Source organism: Anas acuta, chromosome 5 (assembly GCF_963932015.1).
Source record: "Anas acuta chromosome 5, bAnaAcu1.1, whole genome shotgun sequence".
Taxonomy (NCBI): domain Eukaryota; kingdom Metazoa; phylum Chordata; class Aves; order Anseriformes; family Anatidae; genus Anas; species Anas acuta.
The window spans coordinates 27,719,578-27,746,645 of NC_088983.1; the positions used below are offsets into that span (position 1 = coordinate 27,719,578).

General features: G+C 46.7%; 1 protein-coding gene across 7 annotated transcripts in view; it reads right to left on the reverse strand.

The window, feature by feature from the left end:
• Window positions 1-27,068, reverse strand: part of MOB2 (MOB kinase activator 2) — a 111,673-nt gene that overhangs the window by 8,877 nt on the left and 75,728 nt on the right. For 6 of the 7 annotated variants that reach the window (XM_068683408.1, XM_068683409.1, XM_068683407.1 and 3 more), the window contains exons 2-3: window positions 1,812-1,972; window positions 493-586 (exon numbers count right to left, since the gene is read on the reverse strand). In XM_068683408.1, the coding sequence (XP_068539509.1) occupies window positions 493-586; window positions 1,812-1,972 (255 nt within the window). Of the gene's footprint in view, window positions 1-492; window positions 587-1,811; window positions 1,973-20,311; window positions 20,497-27,068 lie in introns of those variants that run through there. The other variant, XM_068683404.1, reaches the window with a different exon arrangement.

Below are 27,068 nucleotides of genomic sequence, written 5' to 3' on the forward strand. Positions count from 1 at the left end.
TGTGCTTTTTGCAAAGCTGCCACTTGTGCCCTCTGTGCCCAGGGGCTCAGGCAGAAAGCCAGCGGCTCACGTCAGGCTCGAGGTTATCCATCAGCAGCCTGGTGCTCTGTCAGTACACTGGATATCAAAAGCACCCGCTGAGGTTTTCACCATTCATTTATCCTTCCCTGCCTCCTCTGGAATCCCAGCAGTGGTACCAGGAAGGACAGTTTTGCCTTTTTTCTGCTTCTCCTCCCCTCGAGCTAAACACACAGCAATTTGCCTCTCTGATCTGACCTTATAAAACCAGCTCAGAACAGTCAAAGATCTGCTCCTTCACAAAAACACATTGCCACCACACTTCACTGCTGAGAGGAGGGCAAAGGACACACAGCTTCCACGTCCTCACTGAGTGAAGAGATGTGCTTGCCCAGAGCCAACCAACACCAATACCCTCCCCCAGGCCACACTCAAGACTTCATGGAAAGCCCGTAAGAGTAAATACCGACTTACGTATTGCACACTGCCATGGTCTGACACGACTCTCCTGTACAGAATTCTGAGATTGTACTATATTGTAAGTTGATGTGATGAAAGAAAGTTGTTGCTGAAAAATAAACACAAGGGAAAAGAAATTCAGAAGTAAAGTACTTTCAAACACTGCTTGTCCTCCAGACAATTATTTAAATAGATCAAGTGAAGTGACCTCAGTGTCTTGGAGCTTGCGTATATATTTAAACATGATTTAGTTAAACGAGTCTAATGATGAACTGCAAAACAAAGAGGTACAAAGAATGAAAGCTCTTGTTTTGATTTAAGATGAAAGCACCATGATGCATCAGCTCTTATTACTCACTAAGCAGCAAGACTGGAAAGTGTCTCTGTCATCATCAGCCTTACCTTTACGGCAGAATACTCTACTCCAAGCTGAAGGCAAACAATTTGCTACATTATTTTGAAGTCAGACTTAAAATGCACAGTGGCTACAAAATGATATTAACAATCCTAATGATATATCTTAAAAAACAAAACAAAACAAAACATGAAAACTAGTACACTTCTACTTTTTAAAAATCTCCTGAGATATTTAACATTTTACTACTCCTCTGGGGCACTTCAGTTTTCTTAATGAGCCTCTATAAACTTTCTGGTGCAGTTTAAAGAACTTTCTTGCTACTACCACATACTGTTGAAAATACAAAGAAGACTGGGTTGAGGCTGCAGGTTAGAACTGGCAGACAAAGCAGCAGCACATAAAAGTATTGTACATCAGAGCTGAGATGCACAGATACAGCATTCAGTCACGGTACTCAGTCAGCTTTGAGTTTCAGCCTGACTACGGTTTAAATTCAGAGTAATTCCTCCAAAGCTTTGAAGGAATGGAGAACAGAAATCTAACCAAAAGATGTCAAAACGTAGGGTTTTAAGCATAACTGCCTTGCATACAACTCTTACTAAACTAGCATTTTTATAGTGTTTCTGGAAAACCAATAGCTTGAGTCAGAAACCTGCTGAACCAGCAGGTTTAGCAGAGCAGTCAAATGCGAAGTGATGGTCCTCAAAAGAGCATCAGCAGCCCTACTGCCCTCAGTGCCACTGTGGGTGAGTTAGAAGGAAGAAACGCATCACGCCTCCCCTGCTGCTGAGCACAGCTGGTTTGGATGTTAAGACAGCTTAATTACTATGCAAGGTGTAATGGCATGCATTATGCAGTACGCATAAATAGTCATTGCGTGTTTTTCTAAGCACTGAAATCAGTAAAAAGAACCAGTGAACGAGTGCCTTCTTGGGTGTGGGCAGCAATCTCAGAGCTGTACGATCGCAATACTCACTGTTGCTGGCTAGCCACTCGTTGAGGTCTATTTCTCGTGGTAACATCACTAGCTCCTTAAATTCGAAGTCAGTAATTCTGGATTTTGTGTATTCTGGCTCTAGGTAAAGCTTCTTCTCTTCCGGTGCTGGCTTTTTACCATTTGGCTTTCCCTTGGACTTCCTGCAAGAGATTAAAAAGAAAAGAAGGGTTACCTCTACTGCTGATGAACAGCTATAGAAACCTGGAAGAAGTTGGTTTATACAAACTCCTGTATTTATATTTATAAAATTTATAATACACTTGTATTTATAGTATATTTATTCCTCTTTATAGCACCCCTCCTGCCTTCCCTCCCATCAACCTAACCTTTTTTGTTGTCGTTTATTAAAGTAAAAGATTGATTTTTAGAAAGTGCATTTGATTCAGTCACTTCTTTCACGTTACTGGGAAGGTTTTGAATGGTGTAAGAAACGTGAGACCGAGCCATTCCATCTCCATTGTCCTTTTGTCAGTTTAGATTGCAAATTACTCGGGAGAGTGACAGTCGCTCTATACACCTGCGAACAGTCGTGACAGCAGCGTGGCACTGTGCCCAAAGGAGCTGCTCTGCTGTGAGCATACCAACAACCTGCTGCATCACAGGTAGCTGTCACCTGCGGAACGGGAGCTTGAGGGACAGTACAAGCAGACCGCTGCAAGAAGATAGCTCTCCTTTGGAAAAACGCTCTTTCCACACGATGTGCTGGCACTGCTTACTCAGAGCCACAGCATTCCTCGGGGCTGTGGCACTACGTTCTCTGGTATTCCACAAGTCTTCTGGACGAGCGCATTTGTGACTTCAGCTAGAAGCACTGACAACCACAAAAACACCTCCTTTCTCAACTCCCATTATATCTGATCCTAGTTCAGTGTTTTTTTTTTTTCCCTGAAAATCCTGTAAAATCCAATGCAAAAAGCTATTGGCAGAGCTGCATCATGAAATAACCCTCTGCTTGTACTCATAAAAGCAGACAAAGGGCATTCCAGAATCCCATAAACCTCCATGCCATACTGTGACATTTCTTATCCATTTTCTAAAGCGTTTCTTGTACTCAACCGATATTCCTAGGGTGGGGGCTCAGTACAGACATTTGAGGAAGGACGGTGGGTCAGCACTTTGGCTTTTTTAGGCTGTGTGGTCAAACAGCTGCAAATCCATGCGTTTCTCATTAAAAATTCCAGCTAACCAGAAACAGAAGATGTGCTTCATGGTGAGGGACATGTGCAGTAAGCAATACTCACTGTGCATTATCACATACACACAGGGAGATGCTGTTTTCTTTAATGCCAGATTTTCTTGGTTAAAGAGCAGGTTTTTAAGAATCTGTGAAATCAAAACACGCCCAACTTTGCAGATGAGTGCGTTAAGTTTGCTGCTGAAACTCATCTGGATCCCATCCAAAGGAAATTGACCTCACATTATGGCTCTTAGCACACTTAAAAAATCTTCCACCTGTGCCCCTAAGATAAGTGCTTGATTTTTGCTATGAGGTTGGGGTGCACATTTTTTCCTGGAATGGTGCTTTACGCGTCAGTGCTTTCCCCCAAAAAAGTATAATTCTTTGTATTGCTCTCTTTATGGGCTCCTTACTGATCTGTACATTAAACCCATCTTCAGAATGACTCACGGTCCACATCTTCAGCACTGCCGTAGCAGGGAGAGACCTTGACTTGCCTTCTACTTGAAAGGAACGCCTGCCATCGCTTACTACAGCTGTTACCGGGACCACCACTGGTTACTGCCTAGAACTTGGGTTGAGACTTGTCATACTTCCCTCTAAGCAGTAACCTAAGACTGGAGGGACTTTATGATGAGGAAGGAAAGCTGCCTGCAAGGAGCAATCAAGGAAAGCTTCATGACAGCAGTAGGACACACACTTACACCCTCACAACGTATTCACAAACCACAGACGCACAGGAACCATCACAAAGAGTTCTCCAGCAGGGAAAAGACGGTCCTGCTGCATTTCCACACGTTCATGAGAACGTCACCATTAGGGGTGCCTGTGACAGGAATATCCTTTAAAAGGCTACATTTACAGTGGGAGAATAAACCAAAACCAGTATTTACAAAGACCAGTCACTTTACTGTGTAGCTACTTCTCTTGCACACTTCCCTGCCATCTTCTTTTTCCACTGCAATGCCCTTCAATTCAAAGGAAGCCTGCAAGATACGTCCCTTGGGATAATTTAATGAGGCAACCTGGACTAATTCTCACAGCTGGTGCCCAAAGGGACGTCTTAGATCCCGGTTCTTAGCTAAGTATTCTTGTCTTCAAACCCTTACGTCTGCAAGATAGCTTTTGAACCTCACCATGTAAAAATGACCTGTAGATAAGAAAGAAATGTCCATGAAAGAATTGCAGGAAGGCCTTGAAGGTATTTAAAGGTATGATTCTGTGCCCTTCATTTCTGCTTGGGCGTGAGGCTGCAGGTTTTCACAGAACTTGATAATACCCAAAGAAAACAGAACGGCATGAAGGAACAGTCTCGCTGGCTAGCCTGTAACCCGACTTTATAATAGGTGAAGCAACATGTTTGTCCTCTTCCTTCAGCAGGAATGCCATGTTAAGACTTGAAACCACCTTACCCTGACAGCAAACACCATAAATCCAGTTGATACCATGCGTTTGGCTCTGAGCTAGTCAAAAATACCTGAGGGCACTGATTTGCTTAATTCCAAGCACAGGCTGCCTTACTCCTAGGCTGGTACAGCCAGGCCTGGCACGCTCCCTGCAGTGCCTTTGCTGGGCCTTTGACAGGCAATGCTACAGGCAACCCAGGAGATACTCCTAGGCTGTGGGTTTTTTCTGCTGGGTGGTTTCCCATTTTGTTTGTTTATCTAGGGGGAGGAGCAGGATTCTGACACCAAAGGATAAGTTCATCTTTTAAGAAGCTAAGGAGAGTTATAGGTCAGTAACACTGAGGCGGAAAATACCTTCAGTGTGAGAGGCTGGTTTGACAAACTGCGTTCACCACCCGGGGAGGACAGCTATCGGTGCGAAGCAGCACAGACAGAGCAGAGTTTGTATCGTTGCTTTACTCCAGGACAGACCAAGGTCCCCAGGTCAGGGCTGACCCACGTCAGCTTAGAGCAGCTCATGAGAGGAGGGGGAGAGGGGACGGGGGTCATAGATGGAGGGACGGGGAGGTGACGGAGCCAGGCCACTGAGGGAATGCACGCAGGGCAGGCACGGGAGGCCGAGGCAGACCTTCCAGTGAGAGCATGTGCATTGCCTTTACCCTGTCCTCCCTTCAGCACCTTCTCTCCAAGAAACCCAACAAACATTCAGCGCTAGATGAAGTTCACAAACGTGCTGATTACACGCGGTCCTTTTACAAAACCAACTCATTCCCACACGTTAGTACCTGCAGGCGCTTCTCAACAGGCTGCAAGTCTGTCCACAACGGCCTCAGTCAGAAGCGGATGGCCTCAAACAGAAGCTTCCCAGGGCTCTGCCTGGGTTTAAGAAAGAGCTGGGCTCGTGACTTCCATCACTGAGCCTGCAACGAGGCCCCTAAGCACAGGTGTCACCGATACCCAGGGGGTTCTACTCACACCACTGAAACCCGAATGTCCAAGCACCATCTGCAGCACAAACTTCTGTTTAACCTTTTGCAGCTGCTGAGGACTAACACAAGACCCCAGAAAATCGTTTCTACCAGCAGATCTTCCTGACCTGCTTGGGGTGTTACACGGCTCAAGTGTTTTAAGTACAAACAAAAGAAACTCCAGTCTTAACATCGCCAGGTTTTAAATCAGACCACACATCTTCCCTCAGACACAACTCAGGTTGTAAAATCAGACTTTGTAGTATTAATTTAATCATGCTCAGCCTGGGTTGCAAAACTGTAGGTTTAGGTTAGAAACTGTCAATAGTGGTCAATACTAAAGCATTTTTACAGACTTACAAAGCTGGAGCATACAGCAGTACAGAGAAAACAGTTTAAGAAACACGTTTCTCTGTGACGAAGAGTCAACAAGTAACAGCTCTGTGTTCCAGATAAACCAAGGCTCAGACATTCACAATTACCAGAAGTACCAGAAGAAAAGCCCAGAGGTCTGCTTCCTTGCTTCTGCTCTCCCCCCCTCCAAACTGCTGTTTCAGAGGCCTCTAAGAAAACACCACCTACCTGGAGCCAACTCCCGGTGTGCAAAGAGAACCACCCGTTATTCCCTTCATGCTGCTGGGCTTACATGCAAGAGGCCTTCCTCAGTTTTTCACTTTGAAGCACACAAATATCAGAAATTACGTGTTGCCATTTCTGAGGTGTCCCAGAACACCCTTGTAAGTGAAGACTACAGCGGCAAGCATAAAGCAGCACGTTCAGCCTGCTTTCAGAGAAAGGAAAAGTGTCAAGCGCTGTGGAGACCTACTTCTCTGCCCAGGGAACACCACAATCCATCACCTACAGATTATTTACTGGAAAACATAACTAAATGTCATGCAAGACCACAAAAAGGGCAGTGCCTTTCAAAACATTACTGAAGCCAACAGAAGTCCTGATTTCTGTTTATCTGTGTTTTTCTTTAAATAAATAAATAAAAAAATAAGAAAAGAAAAAGAGAGAATTCTGCTCAACGTATCTTAGCACTTACATGTCAGATCAATGCAACCCCAAACAGCTGCAGGAAGAGCTGCGATGCAGCACCATGGTGGAGGTCTGCCAAGGTTAGCCCAAAGCCTGCCTATCTGTGCGTGGCTACTAGTTCAGGAAAGAGACATCTTCCAGGAGCTAAGGAGACAGCACTGAGCAGCTTTCATTGGCAGGTAAACCAGAGAACAAACTAATCCTTCAGCTAAGTCCCAGGCTAGGTTTGTGTGTGGTTGGTGTTAGGCACTTGGTCGGGTACGATGCCACAGGCCGAGTCACACCCAGGAAGAAGCTTCAGAGAGGGAGAAGAGCTGGGAGATGGCACAAGAGAGGTCGCTCACGTGAAGCGCCATAACAGCAGCTTCCACGAACCGGCTCCAGCCGGAGGGAACGTTCCTTGCTGCTCCTGCTGGGTCCCATCCTCAGCCTCATGTTCACCTGAGAAAACACAGCGGCTGGAAGCTTGCCTGGATCTCACTGGAGAAAGAGACGTGTAAGGCAACACCACCGAGTCATGGGCCCGCTGGGCCACGATGATCTTTTTCCTGGACTAACCGCCTCGTTAAGATCGAGCACAAATGCCAATTTCCCAGGTTGCTCTGTTAGCCTGTCTCAGTTAATCAAGATCCTCCTGTAAGCTCTCTCTCATTTCCTTCTTGATCAGATGCCCGGTAGTTTCTTGGTCTAAAAAACCTTCTTTGGAGCATCTTCAAAGCACCATCCAGGTATTTAGTTTTAAAACCATAGGAGGAAAGTATTATTCCCCTTTCATACCAGAAACTGGCTGCAAGGTTCAAAGTTTATTCACTGTACAAACACTAAGGACGTGCTTCCATTTCAACTGATACGGCTTGTTTCAAAAGAAGCACAGGGGCAGCAATCTGATTCAGCTGAAGACGTGTCGGGGACACAGTGTCCACAGCAGGGACACGCTCCTTAACCCGATTTGGTTCACATTGCTTGGAATCGTACATGGCATCCGCAGTTTTGGTATGTGAGCTGCATTTAGTACAAGTTTGATCACACAGGGGATGCCCGTGGTTTAGGAAATGCCAAACTTCACTAAACTGATCATGCATTTTAAGATCATCTTTACCAATACAGGATTCCTTTTTCCCAGAGGCAACCAGCTGCCCAGCACTGCTCTAACCCCATCCTGCCACCTCCAGCAGGCTGGGCAGTTTCTGACACCAGTTTGAAAACTGCAGCCTGCTCAGGGTCAAACCATGGCGTTAGTCACCATCCCCTACACCTTTCACACCCAGCTCTCTACACCCTGTGGTGAACGGCCATTTAGTTTTTCTTTTTAAAATACAAGTCACCAGTGCCTTTTTTTCTTCTTAATGTGGCAAATCCAAGGTTATTTTGTTTGTTTGTTTCCAGAAACAAACACCATATGGGAGAGTGACTTGAGAAAGACTTTAAAGTCACTTTGAAGTGACTTTAAAAGAGTGAAGTAATATATATATATTCTACCAAAAACATAGTGGCAAGGAACCAGAGCTGTAGGCAAAACTTTGTGCCCTCTGGATCCTGCACCAGTTTCAGGTCCCAGCCAGGTCTCCGGGATGCTGGTTTCTCTTTGAAAATCAACAGAGCAAGTCCAGCAGGCCTCCAGTGGTGAATTTCTCCCTGCTTGCAAACTTCAAAACTCACAAGGCACCTCAGGTCTGCGGGGATGAAAAAATTGCCACAGATGATGAACCTTGCAACACAAAGACGCTTACTTTGTGGTTAATATTTTTTTAATAACTGCTCTTATTTATTACCCAAGGTTAACTGGTATAATTCCAGGAATCACCAGCAAATTCAGAAAAGAACATTTCTCAGGTGTGACGATCTAGCTGATGTATTCGGTGCTGGTGAGAGGAGAGTGAGAGCCCGAGGCTCACAGCACTGCGTACAGAAGCAGCACAAAAGGACAAATCTGTTTTAAGGAAGATCAAAAACAAGAAGCCCACAGAATGTTACAAAATATAAAAAACATATACCTAAGGTTTTAGGGGACTATTTTTAAGAAATTTTGCTTATGCTTTACGATTTATATGGTTCTCAAGCAGGAACATTTTAGGGTTGAAATGCTGCATTCCTGACCAAAACACCACCATGGGAAACAGCCTCCTGAGAGTGAGTCCCAACAGCGACACCGCATCACAGCTCGCCCCGGTGTTCCTCCAGACTGCCACATCACGGCGTGTATCAAACTAGCTCTGCCTTTGATTTTCATCCTGTCATTTTTTCCTTTCCTTCTGAAACACCATGTTTTAAAATATCCTCCACAGATGAAGCATAACCAAGTACTCTTGCCAAAACCCACTTTCTCAGTAATCCGAGGATGGGGGTTAGCTTCTTACAACACCAGCCAACGCAGAGCTAGAGAGGCAGCGAGCCAACATCTCAGCGGCGTCCCTTAGGCCAATCCCTACGACCACTTTCACGTTTTTACATCTCACAGTGAACGGGGGGTTGTAATTCAAAATTAAAAGCATGCTGGAGGTTTTCGCTGCAGTTTCTCTCCCCTTCCCTTCTTGGGGCAAGGAATCAGAGACAGTGGGTAGGAGCAGGAGAGCAAACAAAACATCTGAAAGTAAAAACTCTGAACCCTCACACCCTTTCCCTCTAATGCGCTCCCCTGTGCAGAAAGGAAAGCACCAAAGCTCTCAGCCACCCTGAGGGCTGCGGCTTTGCAAGGAAAAGCAGGCTGACTGCTCCCAGCTTGCCTTATCTGCTATTTTTTCCATAGCACTTTACCGGAAAGAAGTTATCAGTAAATTTCTGGTCAGAAACGCTCTGTGCAACTATGGGACTCCAGAACCTATTCATGGCAGGAAGGAAACAGTTTTATGAGCTAAAATGTCATTCCCAGCAGCAGCCTCCCAGCACGAGCAGCGAAGCAGCAGGTCACTCCAGCCACAAACTCTCAGATGCTGTTTTCCCACCCCAGCCACCCCATCTCCCACAGCAGGACGCAGTCTTTTGCCCTCTGAGAGGCGCAAGGGCTGGCAGCTTAAAGGCTGCAGTCACCTGAAGGTCACCTTCTGGGAACGCAGCTCCTTGATTTCTCTGTATGGCAGGCACGAAAGGTGGAATTAAAAGCCTTGTTTGAACTTCACTGCAGCTGACAGCGAGGGATGGTGTTTGTATTTCCCTCTTCTTTTAAAACCATGCAGATCTAGTCCCCCTGTGGAGAGCTTTCTGCAGTCACAGCTCCTGTTTTAGCCAAGACCCGCGCTAAGCCTTCAGCTGAAAACGCCACGAGACAGCACGCCCAGACCACGAACCCTGGACGTCCACGTCCAGGGCTGGGAAAGAAAAGACTGTCAGCGGGGGAAGGGAGACTGCAAGGTATTAGGACACAAGCCCAAACCCACTGCATCCTGCTAGACAATTGCTCACGGATTGCTGTGGTCAGGCTGTTTCTCCAGGGCCTGGGGATGGGAAGGAGACTGTGCACTTCCAGGCTGTCTCCGCTCCCGTTTCCTCTTGCCCCAGGTCCCCGACAGACCCCAGGACCCCAGCTCCGTTCCTCCCAGCTCCCGCCCTGGGTCAGCCCCGGGGCCAGGTTACAGCACGGCTCTAAGGGGGCCGCGCCGAATAAAATGCCTTGGGCAGCATTTCTGGCCCTGCTCCTTCATTTTTGTTCTGTTTTTCAACGTTACTAATAGTTTACTTAAGGGGAGGAGGGAAGAAGAATGTACCCTCCATGCCAGGGAAACTTTTTCCCCGGGATTCTCAGAGTGGCTCTTTGCCTTAAAAGGGAATCTGTGCTCGGCCTCCGGATGCTGCGCGGCGCAGCCGGTGCCAAGGCATGGCAGGCATGTTAAGGACGACAAGTGCCATAACCTCATTTCATAATGCTGCTTTTCAGCACAAAGCCCAAAACGCTTCGGCAGGGCCAAACCCAGCTCCAGCTGGTGCTGCTGGCAAAGCAAGGGGCACACGGGGCACCTGCCCACGCCCTGCCTCCAGCTTCCCTTCCCTTCCCTGGGTCTCTCTCCTCTGCCTGCCCCCTGCCGTGGCAGCTGCGTGTCATTTGTCTCCTGAAGGCCACCAACTCCCCGGGAGGTGGCCGCAGGACCCTCCTTTTTCTCCATAGTGCAGCTCTGGGAAGAGCAGCTCTGGAGGCAAGGCTGGGCTTGCGAAGGGCTCAGTGAGGGCTGCAGGAAGGCGCAGTGTGCATTCCTGTGGTGAGGCACGCTGCGCTGGGGCTCCCTTTCTTCTCCGGTACCTGCCAGAACTCCTCCCCGAGCAGCAGAGCGCGCCTCTGACCTCCCCCTGCCTCCGCGGGGGCCTTGGGGTGGGCATTGCCCCCCAGGCAGCAAGCAAAGGGGCAGAGCCCCAGCGAGCCGTGGCAGCAGAGCACAGCATTTACTGGTGACGCAAGTGAGAGGGAGCCATTCACCAGCAGGAACGCAGAAAATTGTCATACCCAAGCAACCACCCTGCACAGGCTCAGTTTTTGGTAATCTAAGGCTTAGGAAAGTAAAAGGACACATCTTCCCTCATGTTTATTCTCAGGACCTCCACGTGGAGCCAGATGGGGGCTGTGGTGAGAGATGCAGCAGGTCACAGCTGGCGTGTCGCAACAATTCCTTCACCCAGCGCCCAGCACAAGCTGCAGAGCACAACGCTGCGCCAGAGGGGCCAGAAGCCCGAGCGTGTGACAGGCTCGAGGGGTGTTTCTCCTTGTTGTGGCAGTGTTTTTAGCTCTCCAGCTGTGGGCGAGCTCTGAAGGCAAAACAAAACCTGAGCAGGAGGGAGCTGAATGCAGAATGGGCTGCTGGAAAAGGCAGCACTCTGGGCGCTCTGCCCTGTGCGATGCCTCCTGCCCCGAGCAGGGCCCAGCACGGGGCACGAAGGGACAGGAGAGGCTCTGCTGCCGTGTCTCTCTCCAGCAGCACCTCCACCCAGCCCTTTCACAACTTTTTCCACAAGCTTTCCAGCTGAAAACAGGGGCCGGAGTGCTGGGCTCTGGGGTTTGTCTGGTTACCATGCAGCTCATTTGAGTTCCCAGGCGCACGCTCCAAAGCTGTCAGCCCCAAGATAAGGATGCTCCTGCGTCCTCGCCTCCCTCAGAGGAAAACACCATTTGTGTTATAGCAACACAAACACTTCCTTGCCCTCCTCGTGCTAAATATACCCCGCACTGCAGCTGGGCAGCAGGACCAGGACTCATCTCACCAAACAGCTCCGCATGTAAATGTTTACACGTGAGCCGGTTCTCTCAAACCCTTTTAAAGTCAGCGGAGATTAATAGCTTTTTCTGTATGCTGGAAAACATCTCAATCCAAGGCAGGGATCCATGGCACGGCTTGAAGTTCTTTAATTAAAACACACGGGGGAAGGAGGAGGACCAAGCTCAGAGCAGAGAAGAGCTGAGATGCAGAGCCTACTGCTGCCCAGGGGTTGTGTGCTGCAGGGGGAAAGCTCTCACAGCAGGAGCTGTGAGGAGGAACCACAAGGACAGGTGACCTGCACCAAGATTTGAACACAAGCAAAGTTTTAGGGTGGCTCTTAACACCTTTTACACTACGGAGAAGGCAAATACAGGCCTACGAAGCTTCTTGTTGTGTTTATTCAACATGACTTGGAATTCTGGAGGCCAGCACAAGCGTTTGCGAGAACAAGGAAAAAGTAAAAGCAGCCCAATTATCAACAACAAGGAAAAAACCCATACCTCTCAAGGTTTTACATTTTCTTTCAACTTGCAGAATGTAAGAGGTACTGAAGTAAAACCGTGGAAACTTAATTACCATATCTATTACCCGTGTGCTTTCAGACACGTCTATTAACTTAGGCAGGTTTTTTGTTGTTGTTACTTTCTCTCCTGCAATCTTCCACTGGAATACGCTTAAAGAAGAGCTGTTTTGACTTCTGCGTTATGGTTAAATTCAAGTTCTGGCAGCAGCCGCTCCTCCCAGCCATTCCGAGGCAGCCCTGCTATCTCTCCAGGGGAGCACACGCAGTACACTCGGGTTCACCTTTGCAGGGAGGGAGTTCACCACCAGCGCACAGGAGCCACTGAAGACGCCGCTTGTTATCTTCTGATCCAAAGGCAGTTTGTAGAGCTGGCAGATTGCAAAGCTATCTTTTTATTTCCAAACTGAGCAAATTTGATTTGGAAACCTCACGGCCTCGTAAACGTGGGATTTCACAATGAAGCTCGCACAGAGTTGCTTTTCAGGGTAAAACCGTGCTTTAAGAGCAAGGAATTATTTCTCCATGGCAACCTGGCTTTAGCACGCAGACTTCTTGCTATACAGCCCAAGACACACAACTGCAGACAGCCTACTCTGCTCACAGCACCAGGGTGCAGACAGGTTTGGCTTTGTATGGTTTTACTTTCCTCGCTGCCCTTTTCCCACACCAATACTCACCCACCAGTACTAACTAGCTTTAGGTACCATCACAGCCTAAAGAAAACCTACAAAGGAGGTATGTCAGAGGGGCGAGCCTAGCTGACCACCTCACCTGTCCCGCAAAGCATGGTAATGTCTGATGTGCTTGGAATCTGAAATACTTCTCAATTCTTACCAGTACAAAGTGCTTTATGGTATGTTTGGTAACTACAGTACGGAGGGCAGCAATATGGGCTGTGTGACGCAGTCCCCAAACAGTTAATGGGAATACTTGCTCCCAGTCGGTGCTCTCCACAGATAAATCCTTCTCACCGTGCTGCAGCACGGCAGCTGGCAGCTGAGCGCGGTCCCAGAGGCGAGGAACACTGAAGGGCTGTCTTTATTTCCGGCACAACAGGGCAAGTTGCGATTATTTAGGCATAAAACGTGACTTGCATTGGAAGGCTACATTGGCTACTTTGGTTGGGAAGAGCGCAATCAAGTTCTGCCCTCTGTTTTGCTGCTTCCTTACAGATACAGTTCCACCTTTGAAAACATCATCTCTGTGTAATCACACAGTAGGCAGGATTTCAGCAGCTGAATCCTTCAGATAAACAGTGTTTCACATCTGAAAGAATGTAGAAGGATTTACTAGGCCGGAAGAGCACTAGTGCACCACAAGTGGGAGCATACATAGAAACACAGCTGGAAACCTATCTATTACTTCTAATATCTTAGTCTTTGTGTAGGATCTTGAGTAAACAATATAAAGTCTATTGATATAGAGCAGGGGGAAAATTATAGGTTGTCTTCAGGATTCACAAGCAATTTTGCATGCCTGCACTCATGAACTTATTTGCAAAGCATTGGTACTGGCACACAGCTGTGAGTTCATTTACCTACAGAGTCATTACTGAACAGGTTGGGCACAGAAATACCGATGTGAAGAAGCCCCACGTGAAATTCAGATCCACTGTTTGGCAAGCTTGACAAATTCATCTCTTACACTTGAAGTGAACTACAGCATTTTTATTAGAAAGAACATTTGATTGCTAGAAGTTACCACAGGTCATGGTCACTCAATGGTAGCCTTCCAAAAAAAAAAAAAAAACAAAAACAAAACACAAACAAACCTATTCTTTTTTCCTCACTATTTTTTCTTGGAATGTAAATCAAAGTTAGTTCAGGGAAATCCCACCTGTCCTGATGAGATTTTGCGATAAAAAACAGTACCTTTCAGTCTTATTACAAATTTTCTTTGATTTTTTTAGTAAGACGACACAAACTGTCTCCCCTCACAAGGTAAGAGAGAGTTGAAGGTAAAAGGAATTAAAGCATTATCGTAATTGGATAGCTTTCATTAACGAATAATATGTACAAAGCATTCACTAATCTAGCCATTAGTTAATTTTTAAACTGCTTTGCAAAAGAATGATGCAATGCTGTCTGTTTGGTTTTGTCATCAATAATACAGCCCTTTCAATAGTTCCTAGAAGATCAAAATATTGCTTTATGTACAACAGAGGAAGACTGATCTATTTAAAATATATTCTACAGAATTATGGGTCAAATAAAATTATATTTGAATGAATGATTGAAAAAATAGTAGGGTGGATAATAGTTTAATTACTGGTACAGTTAGATCAACCACTGTTAATTAGCTTATGAGACAGTAGTGATTCCTGACTAATTTATTACTTTTCAGGATACTCCAAGGGAGACTGAAAAGCTTCAGCAGCAGCACCTCTATAAACACTTACTGATCCATTAGTGACCAGAAAAAAACACAAGAATATAGATGCATTCAAACTTGTAGCATTACCTTCAAGAGCTTGCTTGCTTGTTCTTTTAATTAAACACTGAAAGCAGAGGCAAGGAATTGGTTAAGGAAGACTAGTAATTTTCCAAGCCAAATATTAGAATTAGATGAGCAGTTGTGTGCTGAATTAGCTTCGTTCCCTTGGCTGCACGTGCAAATGGCAAGCAATACCTTTAGCTGCTCGCAGGGACTTACAATTAATCACTTCACACAAGCAGGGACTGGTATTTAAGCTTCTTGCTCAAAACACAACGTGAAGTCATGCTTTACAGCAGCTTTTCCAACCCAGCATCACACCTCAAAACAAGGGGTGGTCATGACTAACTCTTTTCAACCAAGGCTGTGTGCTTGTCTGAGAAGCCCCGTTTCAATTCCTGGCAGCAAGGGGCAGATATCACAGTGGTTTCGCAGGGATGTAGCCGTGCCTACTGGTGCACAGCTGCGTTAGCCACCTCACCGTGAAGAAATGAAAGATGATCTCCTACGAAGGAAGTCTCTCTCAAGAGAGCAGCTAAATATCACCGCTGGGTGATCCAGTCTCAACACTTAAATCCCTACTTCAAAAATCAATATGAATCCTTTTCAGAAAGCTTGTAACTCAAGTCAGTTAACAGATATAGTTAGCTCACCTGTTAAATAAGATGTGGAGAAAAAAAACCACACTCATTTTGATGCATTTGAATGATGTAACAAGACAGGATTTGTACGTTGAAAAACAACAGAAAAAAAAGTATTCCAACTGAGACAATGCAATTTCCCCTCTGTCCCATACAGATGGTCAAGACCCTATCTGTTCCCTGAGCAGGTCAGTTCTGAAGAAAATAAAAAAGGCAGTCACGCTGTAACCGAGGACTTTGTATAACGAGGAGTCAGGAAGACCTAGTTCAGCACAAATTTCCTTTCTCCAGTCTTGCCAAATGCATCCTGCTGATTGTCAGCATATGTCCCTGTAAACCTCTGCTGTTCTGGATCTGGGATACATGGCCACGTCGGCCTGAACAGCAAATTTGGGTAAGTGGCTAGTGTGAGAGGAGCTACCAAGGACACCTAACATCTTTTCTGGCGTTGAAGTTACTGTGAAGAAGCCCAAGGTACCTTTCTTCATTAATTCTATCAGCTTTGTATGGCATGATGGGATATTTTTTTTTTTTTTTTTTTGGGGGGGGGGTATTTTAGCTGTTTTTCAGGTATTTCAGCTGTTTTAAGAGTTATGTTCTGTCACTACCTGTCTTTCTGAGCACAGCCAGCTGCACTCACTGACAATTCTTTTTTTTTCTACTTTAAAAAAAATAAAATTAAAAGGAATTAGAGACATCTACAATGTTCTTCTCACCCAGGGAGCATCTGCTATAACCAATCCCCATCGTCTCCTACACTTTTGTTATTGAAAGAAGTGTAGGAGCACTAAACAGAAACAAACTTGGAAAACAAACGTTTTCAGACAAGTTCAAACAGCCTAGCTTCGGTGTTAATGGGCTCCACTAACTTAGACTAGCTCTGGAGACACCTTAGAGGGTTATTTCAACACACAGAGGAATGTCAGCAGTCATCTCCCTCTGGCTATCTGCTCACCGGATGTAGAACACAACCAAAATACAGCTCGATGTTGTAAAATACCTCTGAATGAGCACAGACTGGCTTCTCCATTAAGCCAGTACACCGTACACGGCTCACCAAGCTTCATAAACACAGCGGGATTGTGACACTCCTGCAGTAAACACCAGTGACAACGATTCCAAAGAAATGGAGGAGTGCCTGGCACACAGGCCTAATGAGACACAGCCTCCTTCCAGAGCACAGCTTCAAGTCCCACACTCCAGAAGGAGCCAAAGCTGTTAGGTGCCTTGTACAGGGGTACCTACAGCTTGTAGCAGGCACATTTTCAAGCAGACCTTGATGAATTTCACAGCGACTTCGCTCCCTGCGCATGGCGCTGAGGGACTCTGAAGGGCCTGGTGAGGCTGCAGGGCCTACCTCCACCAGGACCCGCTCCGTCACCGTGGCAGGACACTTGTGTCAAAGAACCATCTCCACAAGCCCCTCTGTGCTTTCCTGTGCACAGCAGAGCTGTCACAAGGCCCTCAGTGCCCAGCCTTGCTTTGCCAGAGCACGAGATGCTCTTTTGCCCTTTCTGAGCCGCTCAGTGCAGCGCAGTGGCTGCCGCTGACAGGAAGCCATCTCCTGCTACAGAAATATTCGGTGAGGCACAGCAGGTCAGTTTCTGATGTCAGTTGCCCTGAACCATAAACATTTTGAACTATTTTGGTACAATGGAAAGTTGTGGGAGGGAGAAAGGACAAGAACAGGATAAAAATAGCTGACGTGGTTCTGAAGTTTTGCCTGCGAGCCCCTTCCCTGCACGCTGCCTTCCCCTCCCTCTCTACCCCCTCCCCTGCTCAGATCCGTGCATTAATCAGAGTAGTAACACGAAACACGGCCCTCACTAATTACTTGTTAATAGCGTAGGCCAGACTAAACTGTTGGAAGACATTTCAACCTTAAAAAGGATAAAACGGGATTTATTTTTAAAATATTTGCCTCAGCCCTGCCGATACACCTAAGTGTCGCTGACAACCAGCCGCAGCTGTCCTGGGCCATGCGAGCCAGTGGGAAAGAGGCAGCCACAGCAAATCCACTCTGCTTCTGTCCACACATGTCCTGTTTCATGAACATGCTTAACACTTAGTTGTTTTTTTTTTGTTTGTTTTTTGTTGTTTTAAATTTTGAAGTGTTGGATGTAACAATGTATAGCACCTTCCAGAGTGCCAACACAAACATGTCCTCTTATCTGTGATGGAAGCAATCTTATCACACTATCACCGAAGACAAATTCTTGAAAAGTGACCGTAAAAATTCCATTAATTAGTACTGCCCACAGCAGGCACATCTACACAGGAAGGGTGCCTTGATTCTGGTTTGGTTTCCAAATCAATCCCTGCACATTGCTCTAAAAAGGGAAGCTCTCTCATGAGAAGGAGTTGAGGTTACCTATTCCCACACTCGTCCTGGACTATGTACACATGTAAAATGTCCTGTACTTCATCAGAAGTCATTAGACCATGACATCACAACTCTGCAGCCCTCATCATTCCTCTTCCATGACACCGTATCGCTGATGGTTAGTCAGCTATCCCACAGGGACTAGGTTCCACTGGAGGCTTAAAGGGATGAGCACTGACAATGAAGCTGCACGATGAGGATTTCCTGAAAATCATCCGTGCAGGACCTGCAGTGCCATGGCACAAACGCTGCAGTTCTGAGCTGCACTTGAGCATCTGAACCAGGACTCAAGCTCAGACATGGGCAGTGAAAACCACGTCCACATGTCACCAGCACGCAGCTCTGAGGAGTTGTGAGTGTACACAGCCAGGGAACAAAAAGGGGAGATTTCCCACATAGCTGAATTTTGAGTTTTCCTTCCACTGCTGCTGTTCAAAGCCAGTAAAAAGCACACCACTGAAAGGAGGCTAACAATAATCAGCCACTTTACAAAAAGCTGGAACAATTATTTTTTTTAAATAGAATATATATATATTTTTTGCATTGTTCTTTTTCACTTTACCCCTTCCGCCTCTCTAGAACCACCAACTTTCAGAAAACAAAAACCAGAACAATTGCATCCATTTTGTCACGTTTTTTCTTCCTCCCCAACCATAGGGTGAATAATTACATATAATTCATTACAGGAGAAGGAAAAAATGAGATCAACGTATTTCAAAAACATCTGAAGTGAAACGAAAGCCCTAATTAAGCACTGGGCTGAGGAACACACATAACTTCATCTCAGCTATGCTATTAATTTAAAAGGGGAGATGACACTTTTCTAATGGTATTTTAATTTCTTAAAATCATTAGAAGTGTGTAGTCTCAGTCCCATCCCTTAAAAGTTAAATACAGTTTGCTAGCCCGTGTGATGAAAGATACTAACATCTCCAGAGTTCTTCACAGTTGAATCACTAATAATTTAAAAGAGTATTAAACCTAACAGTAGCTTTCATAAAAAATTAATTAGAAAGGCTGAGAGCACATCTGTTGCTTTTGTTACATTTTTTGCCCTTTCTGGTTCAGCTGTCTTGCCCTGTGCTCTTTTCAACACTTCCCAGGTGCTCAAGTCTGCTGCTGCTTCTCGTGAATCCCTTTGTTTCCCTCCTTGCTTCCTCCCAGTGCCAATTTCTCCTTTGGCAACTGTTACTCCCTGCCTGCGACACACACATGATTTGGCATCAGCAGCTAGGAGGGCCTGGACCTACACCACCAGCTAGTGAAAGCAACAGGAATGTCGAAAGTTTCCAGAGAACTTACTTACAGGCACACACAACTCACTTAACTACTGTGCAATGGGTTTGCTACGGAGGAAAGTCATCCTGGCTAAGCATCTCACTGGAACAAGTGAGCTTTGTAAGTCTGTACAACCAGTAAACCCCTAAGAGACAGAAATAAAGGACAAGTTAGGGAAAAAAGACAGGCACTCTATTCCTTGTCCACTGTGAAGTTCTACGAGTTCTTGGTGGCCCGTGAAGGAGCAGCAAGGAGTGGTGAAGGTTCACAGTTTCACCCATGAAACAAGACCAAAATGCAGTTGTGCACTACATCAAGTGTGAGATTCATCTGACTTCACGGCTACAACATCCACACCAACAAGTGCACACCAGTCACACTCTTTTACCAGGCTAGCAATGCACCTCTGCATTCAGCCACGTCGTCAAGCTCCCTGCTCTTCTCCACTAGAAGCAAAGTGCACAAAGCTCAGCTGTGGATGTCTGCCTTCAGAAATCCCTCCACAGCTGTCCTGAGCCAGGCACCACTTGTTTTTTTTTCACCATTGCTAGGCTCCCCTTTTCTTAAGCACCTGATTTCTGCAATAGGGAAGCTTTGATTAGGCTCACTATTTACCTGGGCTCCTAGCCAATACCTGCGCTCTTCTGCTGTCTGAGCTCTTTGCAAAATATGATGAGTTTTTATTTTACAGAACAAAAACCAAAGAAAAGCAAAATTAAGCAACACACACCAGGTCAGATGAGGCAGCTGAAGTATATTCTGGAAGAGAAATAAGAGAACCAGCCTGGCATCTAAAGAAAGTTTTTGTGAGTTCACATTTCTAACTAGAGAACTCCCTAAATGGAGATAATCCAGAATGAAAAGACATGAAAGTAAACAAAACTCCAAAATACCAATCACTACCATCTCGTAACAGCTTCAGCAAGACAAAGGTTCGCTACGAATTCCCGAGGCCAAAATAGGTCACGTCCAACAGCAACTTTTCCTCGCTTTCACAAGTTTTATAGCACGCGTGGAAAAGAAACCTTGGGGGGAAAAAAAAGCAAATAAATTCTGCACAATTTCTGCACATACTCGAGTTGGAAGAGACGGGAAGAGCTTTTGTGAAGGCATTGAAGGAACGCACGCTGAACAAACCGGGGCGATGCCTGCTGCTGAGCCGCAGGAGGCTCCCTGCACTCAGGCGGCCTGGCAGCACTCCCCAGCGGAGGGACCCCCCTACTCCCCTCTATTCCCCTCCGGGAGCGCTGCCAGCCGGGCAGCCACCAAAAACTTCAGAAGGCTCAGGGTGTGAACAGCAAGCTGCCGGCCCAAGGGGTTACGAGGCGGCCAGCTGAGCCCCACCGCACCGAATGGTGCCATCCCCCAAAAAAAACCAGAGCGAGGAGGGGCGTTCAACTTGTTAAAAGCCGAGCCAGAAAGCCCAGTTGCTTATGGTGAATTCCTTACCGCAGCACCTTGCCCACTGCCTGCAGCACCATCTTGCAGCTCAGCCCGGCCTTGGGGCTCGGGGCTCGGACGGGCCGCTCGCCGGGGAGGCTGCACTGATCCCCGACCATGGTCCGGCGCCGGGGCTGGGCTGGGCTGGGCTCTGCGCGGCTCGGCTCGGCTCGGCCCGGCCTCCCCGCCCCGCTCCCCGGCCCGGCCCTCGCCCGGGAGCCGCCAATGGGAGCCGGGGGCGGGCGGCAGCGGCTGCGGAGGCGGCGGCGAGGGGCAGGGCTCGGGGCCGGCCCCTCGGGGCCAGCCCCTGAGGAAGCGGGGCCCGCGGGTCCCCGGGCCCGGCAGCGTAGCGCGAAGCCGCCTCAGCCGCGGGCACGCGGCCTCGAAGGGCGCCACGCGGCTCCCGGGCAGCGCAGAAATTTCGAGAAGGCGGCCGGCTGTGCCCGCTGCTGGCCAGCGCGGCGTTTAGAGCCAAACGATGACAAAAACACCAGAGACGTGGCGTGAGGCTGCCTGCAGCGCGAAGCCCTGAGGGTGCCGCTCGTTCTGACACGCCAAGACCACGCGTTAAGACAGGGTCCTAATGACTCCACTGACGGCACACAGGACGCCCGCAGCTGAGCGGAGAACACAGCTCAGCTTTCCAACTCGGCGGTCCTGTGCCTCACGCACAAGATTTCCCAATCCCCCCAAAAATCCAGTGCCCACTCGGGCTTCTCCCCCAGGAACACCGACTTGTCACGGCCCCGCTGGCGGGCAGCAGTCCTGGCAAACCCAGGAAGGACACCTGCCAAGAGGGAAGCTGCCCTCTGTCTGTTTGTTCACCAGTGAGATCTGCACAGAGAGAATTTTGTTTGTTAGAAAACCACCCTAAAAACAACAAGCCTGGGACATAAAGCAGCTAAAGTTCTAATGAAAGTCTGTCTATCCAAAGTAAATTCAAGAAAAATCCAGGGGTCAAACCAAAATAAACACAGCCCTGCGCTGTACGGCTGCTAGGAGAGCTGGCCTCCCCGTGACTCTGAGGGCTGCACATCTCTCCAGACGCGGAGCTTCAATGACCTCGCATAGGGGCCCAAGTTTAGGGACTGGTGCTGTGCCATCAGGACCAATAGATCAGCTGAAATTAAGTTTTTAAAGCTGTTAATCTTGTCACTTTGACGTAGATAAGTGACCCACTTCTCTGCTCTGTTAGCTCCTGCATCAAGCCAACGCTTACTTTGCTCTGCTCACCAGTACAGCCCCGCTGCACCCCTTTAGAGCCTTTCCTCCACCTCTCAGGATCCCTCCTTTCTAGCAGCACCCCCTTTTGGGATCAAATGCATGCCGCTTCACCTGTATCACTAGATTTTAAGCAAGTTGTGGGACAATTCAGTATCTCAAAGTCAACTTTAAGTGCTCCAAAACAATAAAGCTGAAACAAGTTTATTATAGGAAGCACAACTTAAGCACGTATGCTTTATTTATAGGGCATCAACACACAGTAATTTAAAACACGTGCAGCGCAGATTCTCACATTTTAAAAGGATTTAGAGCATATGTGCAGACACAGACGGGTTTACTTGAAAGCTGCTGCAGCCAGAAAGAGCAGCACTCTATCTAAAAGCAATGCATTTATTTGAACACAACCACTGGTATGATCTCTATGCATGCATATTCTGACGGGAGCATATCTGCATTTCCTCAAGGGTGTGTCTTACAGCTACCCGATAGTCGGGCTATTTACAGCCATCACTAGCTTCTTTCTCACTTGCTTCCTCAACACCCCTGCACGTAGCGACTGCTGGGTCCAACCTTAGAAACAAGTGGGTTTCAACAGCAGCAAAGTATTTCTTACACATCCTGGCCGGGCTTGAAAGATCACGGGGCCACGTACTGAAGTCATCAAGGAAACCCTACTGCAAGTACCTGTGAGTGGACCTGCAGCTGCTTTAGGTGCAGCAGAACAGCACCATCACCCTGGTGAATCAATGGCACAACACAATTTGGTGGGAAGCGCAGACCCCATTCCCCACCGCTTACACAATACATACGCTTATTGCACACGCCTGGAAAGTTTTCTACACCAATCCTAACACTATCAGGACAGGAAAGAGAGAAAGAGCTTTGTGGTCAACGCCACTCAAACTTCTTGTTAAAGCTTAATCCAAGCCAAGGAATGGTATTTAGAAATTTTATGAATAATGCTTTGTATATATAACGATTTTATAAGCAGCAGTTGCACAATTATATATTTATTTGCCTCTTTTAGGCTTCCATAAAAATTAAGTGTAAAGCAGCCACCGCAGGGCCGCGTGCTAGCATCCAGAGGTTTGGCAAAGAAAGCAAGTTGTATCAACCCAGACAAGCCAACAATGTCAAGGGCGAAAAAAATCGCAGCCATTATTTTGATTAAAGTGCTCAGCATCTATATGTAAGAAATGAGGCCTTGTAACATCAGACTGTAAAGTTCTGTTTTAAATTAAACCACAATTTATTGCGTGTCCCTGCCTGACATACAACATTTCAGTTTTGCTAGCTCATTAGCCTTCTGTTCAACTTCAGTGCCCCTGCCACTACCTGGCCAAGCACCCTTTCCACTTACTCAAAGTCCATCCCCAGTCCTCTGGAACCACTCAATCAATATTAGCCATGAAAACACGTTATCCTCTAGCTAAGCAATATTTAAACCAAGAACACATCTGCTCTCCATTCTGTAACCCTCCCACAGCAGCAAAGATGGCACAAGCAGCTCTGCTCTGTATAGGCAGCAAAGACACAGATTTTTGGACTGAAGACAGACTGAAATCAGTCCACTCAGTTTCAAAAAGTGGTTTGGAGGTGGTCACAGCAGAGGGGAAAATAAAAGATTTCAAGGGTATGCCTTCAGCTCCACTCTTGAGATGATAGCAGGAGAAATTGCTCTTCTGGACCACACAGAGTGCTGTGATAAAAGCCTTATCAGCAGTGGCCACACACGTGTCAGAAAGTTCGTGCATAAAAGAGTGAGCTTAAGAGAAGCACATTTATAAGCGACAAGATGCCTACATCTGGTGCTTTGTTGAAAGCTCTGGTAACGTGACAGGTCAGCGATCATCATCCTGCAAAAAAAAACACCTTCAGCCTCATCAGTGCTGTGTTTTTTTTTTCTCTGCAAGAAAAATGGTATGTGATATTCTCACCTAATTGATAACCTGAGAAACAAGCAGTCAGTCACAGCAAGAACACCAAATACCTCAAAGCATCAGTAAAACCTCACCAGGAACTCCTACAAGTTTATACAATGGCATTTTGGAAAGGATGCACAAAATGAGAAGAATGGAGGGTTCGGACCAACAGAAGTATGACTCTTTTAAAAGAGAGAGAAGAAAAAGGAAAGTGAATGCTGCTGTACGCACCAAACAGAGAAATCGTGATCTCAAAGGTATTGTATCTCTGGCATGTGCGTAGGCACATCTATTGTTCTGAAATCCCCTCAAATGTCAAGTTAACCCAGGTTCATCAAGAAGTGTACAAAGATGAGATGTGAAGAACATGAAAGTGTTGAAGGAAGCAGCATTAACAGCAGCTCAGCAGGAGATATTAAACTCTGCCTGCACTGAACACGTACCCAAGAGCTATGAAGTAAGGACGCTTGCACTCAGACTCCCCAGGGAAGAGATGTGAAACAGAGGGCAGAGCGGGTTTTTATCACCTGCAGTCCAGTCAGCCCTCCTGAGTTGGCCTGCCCCGAGTGACAAGTGACAGAGGCCACTCTGCACAACCCGCAGTCAGGACACTTGTTTCCTGAGCAGCTCTTCCAGGCACGTCTGAAGCAAGGGGACTCCGAGTCAGTGAACTGTCATGGAGCTGGGGACACGCAGCAGGTCCAGGCCTTAGCAGGGAGCATCGCTGAACACTTAGCACTGCTATAACAAAAAATTGTTTTAAAAAGGGAATAACCCGAACCCTGGGCAAATCCCAAGATCACTGCATTCTGCTTAAAGTTTCCCTGCTTTCAGCAGAAAGTGTTCTTTGCTTTCTGTGCTGAGCTGAGGTACCCCGCTGCACAGCACCCCATTTCAGGGACAGGTGAGGCAGCCCCTACCTTTGTTAGGCAGTTCCTTCCAAAACAGCAAACACCACAGTGACGGGGCCTCATGAGGCAGAGTTTTCCTCTTGCTAGTTTGCAAAGCAATATGCTTGGCACGACTCAATAGAGGAACAATAAGCTGGAAAATGCTTGCAGATTAGCAGCTCAAACCTTGCAAAACTATCTGCCAGAGATGAAGTTTGCTAGGCAAAAAAGCCTAACGATAGCTCCAGGTGACACTGAGGCTCAAAGAACAGGGCAAAGTCTGTCGCTGAGGATGAAAACCTTTTCTTTTTCTTTCAGAGGGGAAGGAGGAGAGAAGAAAACGCAAACAAGTGGGTATGTGCCACTGGAGCTGGGAAGCTAATGCATTTATCATTACGAGTGCCCGAAAGGATGCCTTTTGACACACACAGCTCACAGAGTCAGAGGCAGAAGTCGTGTCAGAGTACCTGCGGGTAGGCTTCATGGGGGGCTCACAGCACACTGTAAAGCGTGAGATGCTCAAGTTATGCCACAGTAGCCACTGTTGCTTCCTTGTTACAGATAAGAAGGGAGAATTTCATCCTGGATTTTACTCTTCCTTCTATTTTCTTTCCCCATATTTGAAGTTTGAATAGGCTGCACTCCAGGGAAGCATTAGTGCAATACGCATTTTACACAGCAAAGCTAAAATGAAAGACTCCTGTTCTTCTCCTTCCCTCCCCCAAATATGCTGGACCTCCAGCTTCACGTAAAGAGGCAAAACTTCTAAAACTTGGCTAACAAATTCTCCCTGGGGATTGTTTAACATATTCAGACCTACTTGCTACCCATACACAGAAGTCTCCCTGTAAGTGTTACAACACAACGACTGTTTTCACGGACTTATGTAAATATGGCATGGAAAACAAAACCCTAATTGCAAATTGGCACGAAACTCTGGGCTAAGGAGTAAAAGTTGCAATCAGCACAGGAAAGGAGGCTATCTGTGTGAGCACGGTTATTGGTCAGGACTATCTGTGCTTGGGTGGGAAAGGCATCGAAGGAAAAAGGGGAGATGCTGGGAGTGAACTTGCAGAGTTTTCCCAGACAGACGGAGAGCCGCAAAGGAAATACAAGTTTCTCTCCATCTTGGTGCTAAGAATGGCCTCTTTTCAATGCAGCAAATGATTTTATCTGGTAATGTCACATTTAGATGACAGCATAGGGGGAAAAACAATTCAGGAAATAAGCGTGAAATTTATTCTAGGAGGTTTTTCTCCAGGCATGCATTATAAAATATGAAGCACACAGCCTACATTATGTAAGATTAAACAGGGGAAACTATTCATTGTAATTCCTGGCACTTACAAAATAATCCCTTAGCTACTACTTCTAAAGAGCAGGGCCACAAAATCCAGAAGTCACCAAACTGACTTGGTTCACACCCACACCAGCGCACGTTTGCATTCCACGTATGATTCAAGACACACACACTGCAATTGGCTTTCCTAACACCCAGCACAGACCAGAGCCTCAGGAGCCCAGCAACAGCTTCTGGCACACAAACCACACCATGAAGCGCCCAACTTACAACCTGAAATAGTTCAGATTTAGAAAACAAATGAAAGCTTTCCAGCAGCAGCCCAGCTGTGCAAGTGCTGCTGGCGTTGCTCAGCCCCGAGGAGAGGCCACTTCCCAGCTTCGAAGCCAGACCTGTTGGGTTGGTGTGTGTGCACCCACGTGCCTCCCGGATGGACACAGGGCTGCTGTAATGACAGACTCACCTCTGCTGAAGTGACAAGGCTGCATTTCAAACAATCCCGAGAGCAGAGGCAGTGACATCCTTCCCTTTGAGGATTCAGACCGAGTGAACTGCTGATTAAGCTTTTTCAGACACTCAAAAAAGTTATCAGCTCTTTCTCGGCATGCAAAAAGAGAGATTTGTAAGTTTTTTGGAGAAAAAAATAAAATGAAGCTTTACATAGCAGCTCTTGATGCTTCATTACAGTCAAGGTGCTGCACATGAGATGTGCTCACACAGTGCTCTGGGATCTTAGCTGTGCCCGCCAGGTCTGCCTGCCCGAGAGCTCCGCTGTACCTGCAAAGTCCACCTAGAGAGGCATGGCCACAGCATGCTGCCTAGTGGGGATAACCTGCCTGTCATTTCTGTAAAACTTGCTACAAAAATAGAGTCATGTTTCATGCTTTTACTTTCTGATCAATTGGCTTAAGTGCATTCACTTACCCATTTGATCTGAACCTCGCACTTGGCAGGTATAAAACCTCAAGCACTTTGCAAAACCCCATGTGATCTGATGAGCTTGTGATCAAGCCCCTTGTAGAAATTCAGGACAGGTCTGGACAAAAAGCAGTGGGATAGCACACTAGGATTAGCTTCAACCCCCAATGCTGAGGCGCTGCACTACCACATGCTGGAAGCTCACCAGTTCAATGCGGAACTGGGGAATTAAACACGGTACGGACAGGTTGTCACTTTCGTATCACGTTTGTTGGTTTTGAACATTTCTCCAAAATCAAGTTAAACTAGCCACTGAGCAAAAGCATGCTGGTAGTAAAAGAAAGAACGTTAAAAAAAAAAATCTAAGGAAAATAATCACTTTTCCACCCAAAAATAATAAAGCACTCAACTACTTGAATTACTGCAAACTATCAAAAATATCCTTTTCTGGATCAGAATATTTGAAAGTAATCTCAAAAGAAAGAAAATCCTCCTGGAAACTTACAGAGGTC